At 36.0% G+C, this 9,619-nt stretch overlaps 1 protein-coding gene across 2 annotated transcripts; it reads left to right on the plus strand.

Annotated features, from left to right (window-relative positions):
* Window positions 1-1,237: 1,237 nt before the first annotated feature.
* On the plus strand, window positions 1,238-9,387 carry LOC136210500 (cyclin-T1-3-like). Of its 2 annotated transcripts, XM_066001766.1 has the most exons (7): window positions 1,238-1,425; window positions 4,151-4,462; window positions 5,731-5,812; window positions 6,079-6,213; window positions 7,094-7,269; window positions 7,350-7,501; window positions 7,794-9,387. In XM_066001766.1, the coding sequence occupies exons 2-7, from the start codon at window positions 4,245-4,247 to the stop codon at window positions 8,705-8,707; spliced, it is 1,677 nt and encodes a 558-aa protein (XP_065857838.1). In that variant the 5' UTR covers window positions 1,238-1,425; window positions 4,151-4,244; the 3' UTR covers window positions 8,708-9,387. The 2 variants fall into 2 exon arrangements, with proteins under 2 accessions (XP_065857838.1, XP_065857839.1); XM_066001767.1 differs by lacking the exons at window positions 1,238-1,425; window positions 5,731-5,812 and having other exon boundaries at window positions 4,323-4,462.
* The last annotated feature ends 232 nt before the right edge of the window (window positions 9,388-9,619 follow it).

Raw genomic sequence — 9,619 nt, forward strand, 5'->3', positions numbered from 1 at the left:
GACTATTTATTTCCCCTTATAGGTGAATTGTGGCCAACCTCTACTAGAGAGAGAAATTCGACCCTTTCCGTAGAGGACCGAATTTCCACCATTTGCTTCAATTCAATTGATTTCATCTCTTTATCCTTGATCTTGTGTTGATTTGTTAAAGGCAATCTATTTTGGCTGCTATTCATTGGTTGAGATTCTAACTTGTTTGATCTTGTCTTTTGGTTTGTGTTCGTGAACTCGGAACTAGAGTTGAGGGCACTTCGCTAGCAACAGTAGATAGTTCTTCTAAAAGGTATTTCCTTCTATCATTCCTTGTATGAAATAACGATTAACGGATCTTGGTTTAAGGAAATAGGTTAAAATTTTTATATTTCCGCTGCCAAACGTTTGCCTATTTTCCTTCATAGAGCCTATGGGTAGGGCTGTAACCGAGCCGAGCTTTAGACTGCTCAAACTCAACTTGCTATAAAATTAACAAGCTCAAGCCTGAGCTAAGCTCGACTCAGTTTATTAGAAAATAAACGAGCTCGAGCCGAGCTTTGAAGTCGTTTCAAGATTAAAATCCTCTTTGAACTTGGTTCATTAAGAAAATTATTTAATCATGAATTGTTTGTGAGTAAATCGTTAATTATATTTATGAAGTTTGCTCGCAAATAACTCTTTAATTGTGTATATAAACAAACTCATAAGTAAAGTTCGTAAATAAATAAACGTGCTTACAAATAGTTCGTCTATGGTAAAGACTATGCTTACTTTGTTTTTAACAAAGTAAGCCTTACTTTGTGTGTTTTCACTATTGGATTAATTTTCTAATCCATCATCCAATGGTGAAAACACACCAAGTACTAGTACTTTGTCAAAAACAAAGTAACCATAGAAGGCACCGTTCGTCTATTACTCATTTATTATATTTGTTTCAAATGAAATAATATTAAGTTTCAATATTTGTGAATTAATACAAAACTATATAGTTCTACAAAATTAAAATTTATTTATAAATATACTAATCGAGCATATTCGCAAGCTTTCGTGTCGAGCTCTGCCCTGCTCAAACTCTACTAGTTTAGAAACTGAGCTAGTAAATCATACTCATGAACAGTTGGTTTATAGATCCAACAGCTTTTATCAAGCGGCTCAGATCGTTTACAAATTACAGCCCTACCTACCCAAAAGGGAATCCCCGTTTTTCACCGTATTGACAAAGGATATGACAAAATTATTCTCATATATATTTTATAATTTGCCCTAAATCCTTATTCGTACACAACAGATCGTATCGTCTCTCAAATCCCTATCCTTCTCCACCTAACGGAGCCGTCCTACAGCGAGGACATCTACCATTTTTACCGCCGTCAACCATCACCGTGCCGCCATCATCTCGTCGTCGGAGGCCCTCCAATATTGGTTATTACTTGCTTCGACTCATCGTGAAAGGTATGCATTGATCTTCTTTTTTCACTTTTTCCTGTTACCCTTTTATTTTATGGTTTTCTTAGATCGGTGATCTTTGATCTATTTCTTCCACTATTTCATGTTTTTTCCCTTCATTCAGTAGTTGAGATTAAGCCTGAACTCCGCTGTATAAGATTAGCTTCTTGGTTTTGTCTCGAGATGCCCAAACTTAATAACAACCATTTTTAATATGTTGACATTTCTTTTTGCGGTTCGATCATGGTGAAAAGTTTGAGTTTGAAGGGTTTTCCTGTTTATATTTCCGATACTCTCAGAAATCGTACAAAATATTTGAGTAATATAAAAACATTGAAATCTCGTTTATTAGAATTTGGAAATTCGTTTTATCGGATGTAATATGTTATATTAGGGTCGGCTTGGATGGGGATTTAGCGCATATGAAATAATGGAAGGGGAGATGAAGTGAAGGAAGGGGAGGGGAAGTGAAAATAGTTAACCTCGTGGGACTTAAAATGAATGTTTTTTTTTTCAAGGTTTTTTAACCTCCAATTAACCTTTGAAATCCCTCCCCTTCAATTAACCTTCTTCTCCCAAGCAAGGTTACTTAACTAACCTCCCTTTAATTAACCTCTCTTAATCACAAAACAAGCAGACCCTTTATTGATCACATGTTTAGTTAATAAAGAGGGTGTGATATTTTCTACATCAAGTTTTCAAGAAGAAAAAGTTTCCATTTACCCTCTCTTATCCAATTTGTATGTGAACTTTTTTTTTTCTTTATTGTACATACATAAACTATTAAAAATGCATGCGTATAATTTTAAAATTAGATATTCCCTTATATTTTTAGTATTTACATATTTCCTCCAGATTTGCGTTTCCTATACTTATAAAATATAGTTTCCTGGTGCTTGTTTCCATTTCCATTTCCATTTCTATGCAACATAGCTCAATAGAGAAGCTGTACTTGTTTCTATTTTAACAGCAATTTAATCTCCATTCTGGTTAGTCTATTGCTTTGCTCCTATCCTTCAAAAACATTTCGAGCTTTGATTCACTGCAATTCAACATGTTGAGAGCTAGTTGACTGCCTGTGGTTTTATTTAGTTTGGTTTTCTGTTCTATGTTTTATTGGAATTGCATTTCACTTGTGTCCATAGGAAACTAATCCTGGTAATTTCCCTGTTTCATTTATTGTTGCATTTGAATTTAAATTGACGCGCAAGTACTTACTCTTCACAAATTTCTAGGATAATTGGACGCAAGTTCTGGAAAATTAATAAAAAGATTACTGAGGTTGACATGGAGCTTCTACTTCTAGTATTTAATGTGGTGCATTGTAATTATATTAATATTCCTCTGCCAAAACTGTTGTTAGAGAACATTTCAAATAGGACTAAAATCATTGTATTCTTTCACCTTGATTTTTTAATTTAGTAACCAGATGGAGGGTTAAACTTTCTAAGCTATATTGCTGAAGCTAAGCTAAATTAAAACCATCATTGAGCTATATTAGATATTTATCTCCAAGTAATATATGCATTATGCAGAATAAACACAAGTTGACCTACACCTACACATTTTACTACTTAAAGATGGTTACATGAGTACATGCTCAAAAAGCATACATTGAGTAACAAAATGTGTTTCCTTTCCTTTTGTAAATATATATTATCAAGATATAAATATTTAATAAACAGTTTAGTGTTAATTTGTATGCATGAAATATCATTGCTAGATCCACATAAAGGTTCTATTTTTGTGGAGTTTAAGGACTAGTATGGCATAACTTTGCTTGGATGGAGCACATGGAGGGTGATTAAAGGAATGGAATGTAAGAGTTTTTAAAGGAAATAAATTGTTCGACTCTTTCTATGCTTGGAAGGAAGGATGTGCATATAAAAGTTGATATACAACAACAACAACAAAGCCTTAGTCCCGAAATGATTCGGGGTCGGCTAACATGAACCATCATATAAAACCGTGAAATCAAGTCGTGTCAGCGACACAAATTCGCTCCCTCCACTCCGTCCTATCCACTACCATATTTTCCTCAATTCCCAGTAAACTCATATCACTCTCGATCACCCTCCTCCAAGTTTGCTTATGTCTTCCCCTACCCCTCACCACATATAAAAGTTGATATAATTTAAAAAATATAAATTATACCAAGATTACTAAATTACCCTTTAATAGAATTATTGTTATTTTATTTTTAAAATTAACGTTAATAAATTCTAGTTGTGAAATTTCTTTAAATATTAAACACTAAATATATATTTAATAGCATAAAAAATTTAAAAGATAAAGATTAAGATAGTCTAAATGAAATCATACCCTTCCAAAGACTCCATTTCGAGGGTTAAAAAATGGTGGGTTTCCAGCCCTCCATATTCTATAATGAACCCCTTACCCGTCTAATATGCTTCCTCCCAATCAAGGGCTGGTTTTTAACCTTTCCTAAACCCTCCTCCCAAGCAACGGTTGCATTGTGACTTGTGAGTAACATCTATGATGCATTTATTTGTCGCTTTTTTTTTTCTTGTGCACTTGACCTTGTAACTTTCAAACCTACCATAAATCTATAGCTTCATCTTTATTATTGTATCAATGACTTAATGATTTGCTAGATTCTGTCACTGCATTACTCTTTCTCCTTCACCTAACCCACCTTCCCTGTCTCTCAATGGCAGTGATATTTTTCGGCCTTTGTAACTTTGAAATGCCATTATTCATCTTGATGCAGGGAGCTCTTGTATGACATAGTGATTTAGCCAGAATATTTGTCATAGACAGATTTTATTTATAAATCAAGAGACATTTATTGTGCAAGTAGACATATGGATAATTCACTTCCTGGTGATTCCTCCTATCATGGAGCAAACCTTCACAAGTATTCTCCAGAAAAACCGGAGGATGGTGGTCGATGGTACTTTTCTAGAAAGGAAATTGAGGAGGACTCTACATCCAGACGGGATAACATTGACCTGAAGAAGGAGGCTTATATACGGAAATCATACTGTACATATCTACAAGATTTGGGCATGAGGCTAAAAGTGTGAGTCTCTAAAATTGTTCCTTCTTTATCTACAATTCAAATGCTTTTATTCTGTTGCCATATTAATGTTTTTCTTCCAGAAACTAGTTTGATCCAATTGCAGTTAATTTTGACTGCTCAACTCCTTCCGAGTATTCTTTTAAATGTTTTCCAATAATGCATGTACAAACCTGCTCTCCGTCCGCCAAGTTAGGCTCTTGCTATTTGATTTTATATTACATACTCGGTTAGCAATCTACCCAATAGAAGGCTCATGCACAAAAGAATTAAATGTTTTTTTTTTCCTGTGTGTTGCTGGGCTTCAAGCCATCTATTTTCTTATACTGTTGGAGAACATTGTTTCCTTGAGCTTTGTCAGATGCTATGCTTTTTTTTGGTTTGTTAACTCTAAGTGGGAAAACAGAAAACACCTTTATGAACTCCCTTGCTCTCCTGATGCTTCATGGAAGTCTATATCACTGTATAAACCTGTAGTCAATTTCGTAAGTATTAGCATCTAACGTCTTTTTCAGAAGACCATCATCCCTTCATTTTATCACCTTGACTTTGAACTGGAACAGAAAATATAAGCCACACTAGACTTGAGGCCCGACTCTTTTATCATATGTAGCAGGAAGAATCTAGTCAATGAAATAACTACCTATTTTCATGCACATTATCCATCTGTAATGCTTCCTTATATTCCATGACTAGCATCTCAGGAAGTACAATTTTAAGCTGGTTTGACTCCAATAATTGTGCCAAAATGATGTAGCGTATCCTAATTATTGATTTCCAAAGTACTTGAAATACCTTCCTTTGCTCCCATCCGTGAAAATGAATGGCCTGAAGAATTAGTTATGTCCTATTGCAAATATCTCCTCCACCTTTTTTTTTCCCTCAAGTTCCATTTATCTACCAAACTTGTAAGCATTTTTTTCGACAATGCATACTTAGAAGCACCAACTCTATAATTTTCAACGTATGCTACTGACCGTCTTCTAGTCCATCAGATGGCATTAGAGTTATAATTTAAGCCTCACCAGACTCGTATACTTGCCGTTTTGCAAGTGTCCGTGCTTCATCTTGTTTTCACTCAGATATTCTTGCCCCTAAAAAAGCTCTGGCACTGATATACATGCTTCCTGTGCAATGGGCCAGATATCATTTTGGTTAAAATTGTTCATCTGTTATGGAGTGAACTTGCATTACTTCAATTTAGTTGTCAAACGTGGCTTATAAAAATATGATATGCTTGGCATGATGAGTCTTGAATTCTTAATCTGCAGGCCTCAGCTTACTATTGCTACAGCAATAATTTTTTGTCACCGATTCTTTCTTCGTCAATCTCATGCAAAGAATGATAGGAGGGTGAGTTTTTCTATTTATCTTGTGATATAACATATATCACTGGTTGGAATTGGTTATTGAATCTACTATTGTGGTGAAGCTACTGGGGATAGTAGAACTCACTTATATTTCTATAGCTTCCTGCTGTTGCTTTCTTGCACAGTTCCTTGCACCTGAACACTGATTGCCATACATTTGTCTGGTTATGTTTTACATAAGTTTTTTTTTTTTGTTTAGATTTATCTGAATTCTCATTGTACTGTAAATTTTTTAATTATTTCTTGCAGACCATTGCTACAGTGTGTATGTTTCTTGCCGGAAAGGTGGAGGAGACTCCCCGTCCATTAAAAGATGTTATCCTCGTTTCTTATGAAATCATCCACAAAAAGGATCCTGAAGCTGTTCAGAAGATTAAACAAAAGGTAATGTATCTTTCTTGTTAAAATTTATGGGCCTGGTTGTAAATTCTCCTATACTACTTCAATAATCAATCTGTTTCAGTATGGTACTTCCTTGTTATGTGCTTATATGTTTACTTCTCCTCAAGTAGAAATGTAGAATTTTTACTTAGTTCAGATCGTGTAGGCTCTCCATAGTTGTGAAAGGTGCACTAAGGAGCAAGGGGTCCTGGAGCCTAGGCGCATTGCTCAGGCGCGTGCCAGAGCGACACAAGCCGCATCAAAACAAAATAACATATAAAATTATAAATCAACAACACTTAATATTTCTAAAATGACACAAATAGTCAATTAACAACAATTTTAATCTTAAAACGCATGAGATAAATTCTAATTAACTACTGAGACAAAATTATAATTATAACACATAATAAAATTTAAATCTAAACTAAAGACCAAAGTTCAACTTCAACTAAGCATTAAGTTACTAATAGTCTAATAATAACTACTTTTCCTCAAGCAAGACTAGTAAACTCTTTAGTCTTTATAGTCCCTATTCATCATCAAAGTCACCATCATCATATTCTTCTTTAAGGTTCTCAATCTCATCATCATATTTTTCTTTCTTTTTCTAATTTAATCCTAAATTTCCTATGGTTGTGATTAGAAGCTGAAAACTCCTAACACCCGCTACAACTGCGGTTAGGCGCTCCTCGAGCCAAGGTGCACAAAGGCGCGCACCTGACTCACATCGCGCGCCTCACACCTATAGAGGCGCTAACCTCTGCACCTGACCCTTTGACAACTATGAGGCTCTCTACTGCTCATTCTATGGAATAGAGCTTTATTATTTTCTCCATTCTTAATCACATATGTCATTTATGCATCAATATCTCATCGGCAGGAGGTATACGAACAGCAGAAAGAACTGATTTTAATTGGGGAGAGGGTTGTACTTGCAACTCTTGCTTTCGATCTAAACGTGCAGCATCCATACAAGCCTCTTGTGGATGCAATAAAGAAATTTAAGGTTGCTCAAAATGCCCTAGCACAGGTTGCATGGAATTTTGTAAATGATGGGTATGACAAATTGCTACTTTAGTCTATATCCGCTTTTTATTTATTGTCTCTTCTTGATCGGGGAGATGCGGCATGTGCAGACTGCGCACATCTCTTTGCTTGCAATTTAAGCCCCACCACATTGCGGCAGGGGCCATTTTCCTGGCTGCAAAGTTCCTCAAAGTAAAGCTCCCATCAGATGGTGAGAAAGTCTGGTGGCAAGAGTTCGATGTCAGCCCACGCCAATTGGAGGGTTGGTGTTTTACCTTTCTTTTATATATATAAAATAAATGGATATAATAACATTTGCTGTTTACTTAAATTACATGTACCTATGGATTTTCTCAGAAGCATGTTTGCTTCCTTCTTTCTCTCTCACCCTTCATTAACCCCATCATGGAAAAAAAGGGGTGGGGTAAGTGGGTGGGCATTGTTGGGAGGAAGAATCTGAGCCTGATGTGAACTAAAGAAATATGAAACGAGTTAGTTAATAGTTATGGAAATTTTTGTTAGGTTTACTTTAACTGTGAACTTTTATCGTGCAGAGGTAAGTAATCAGATGCTGGAACTTTATGAACAGAACCGATTACCTCCTCCTACTAACAATGAAGCTGAAGAAAGCACCTTAAGTGGGGTCACTCAGCAAACCACACCCAAAGATTCATCTGGCAAGGAAGAGCATGCAGTGACCAATAGTCATTCTCAGGCTGGAGGCATTACTTCAAGACCTGAAACCTCCAAGTCAATGTCACATGCGGATAATCCTGGTGGAGCTCAAAGAACTAGGCATGCTCAGGCAAATGAGTATGCTAGTGAGGAGATGAAAAGTGCCTCTGATCACAACTCGGATGGTGAAGCCAAAGATAGCATCGATTCTGAAATAGATACAGTGTTTGGCTATGATGCTCGGGAAGCTCAAACTGCGTCAAGGATTACATCCCATGGAAAAGAAGATGAAGAAAGGAATTCCACTAGAAGTGAAATAAGTGAAGCTGGGGAATTAAAAGACAAACATTTTGGCCGAAGCTTGGGAAGTAGAGAAGGTACACTTGGTCAGTCACCCCAAGATGCTATTAAAAGGATTGACAAAGACAAGGTAAAAGCAGCATTGGAGAAACGGAAGAAGTCTCGGCGGGATATAACTCGGAAAACTGACTTCTTGGATGAGGATGATCTGATTGAGAGAGAACTGGAGGCTGGTATCGAGCTAGCTGCTGAGAGCGAAAAGAATAAGAGCGATAGGAGGCAAAACTTGTCTAGGTCCTTGGAGAGGCAAGAACATGAGAAATATCAAGAGGATGCAGGGGATAGAGAACAGCAAGGAATGCAGGAGCAATTAAGATATAAGTCAGATTTCAACCATGTTGAAGGAGGAGAAGTTCCAGATAACATTGACAAAAGTTTCCACTCCCCAAAATCAAACAACCGTAAACGGAAGGTATGGAGCTCAGTAGACTAAACATCTGAGGGCAGCCTTCGAAATGATTATGCTCCAGGTGCCCATCATTATGATAATCATGACTACTTAGAAGACCGTAGCTGAGCTGAGCTCTTGGTTATGGTGAGAGGGATCATAAAAGGCATGTACCAGGAAATCACCTGTGAGAGGCGTGACTTTTCTGGGGAACACATAAATTTGGAATGCTCGTAATTTTTAGCTGTTATTTATCCTGAGGTGAGAGAGAACAGTAGCGGGTATAATCTATTTTTTAAGTTTGGATTATTTGCGCCAAACTTTTGTCACTTGCATGAAATTTGTGAGAATGGCATGAGATTTATCGAAGTTATAAAGCGACCGGATTCCTCCTGTTAGTATCCAGAATGTTTTGAGATCTTATCCTTGTATAAAAGTGATGTTATTTTTGTAGAGTTATGGTCATACATAGAGAAACTAGTGATTCAGGAGTTTTTAGTCATATTTAATTACCCCCCTTGTTTATTTCATGCTTTTTTCAATTGGAAGGTAAATTCGAATTGTTCAAACATGATATTAATGTCTTTCAATATAAGAATTGTCACAGAAATAGCCGATAGTTATGTGACTTTTCACTGTAATGTTTTTATATATTGAAAGAGATTTTCGGGTATATCATTATTCTTATTCAAACGCTTAGAAATAATATCTCCGTACTGTTTTCATATCCTAGGTGAACAGAACAGCTTGAGCTGTTGAGTTTTGCCTATTCTTCCTTATTCTCCTTGTATTTGTTTAATTACTTGTCAAATAGTGATCTCGAATAACAAATAACAAATTAATTGTATGAGTTGGCTTTAGTTTTCTAAGCTTTGTGAGAAGTTATGGGGCAATCCTCCTATGTTGTCTGCAGCTAATTTTTTTAGTTACCTTAAAAACTATTGTACATGCTTCAAA

This window comes from Euphorbia lathyris, chromosome 1 (assembly GCF_963576675.1).
Source record: "Euphorbia lathyris chromosome 1, ddEupLath1.1, whole genome shotgun sequence".
Lineage (NCBI taxonomy): Eukaryota > Viridiplantae > Streptophyta > Magnoliopsida > Malpighiales > Euphorbiaceae > Euphorbia > Euphorbia lathyris.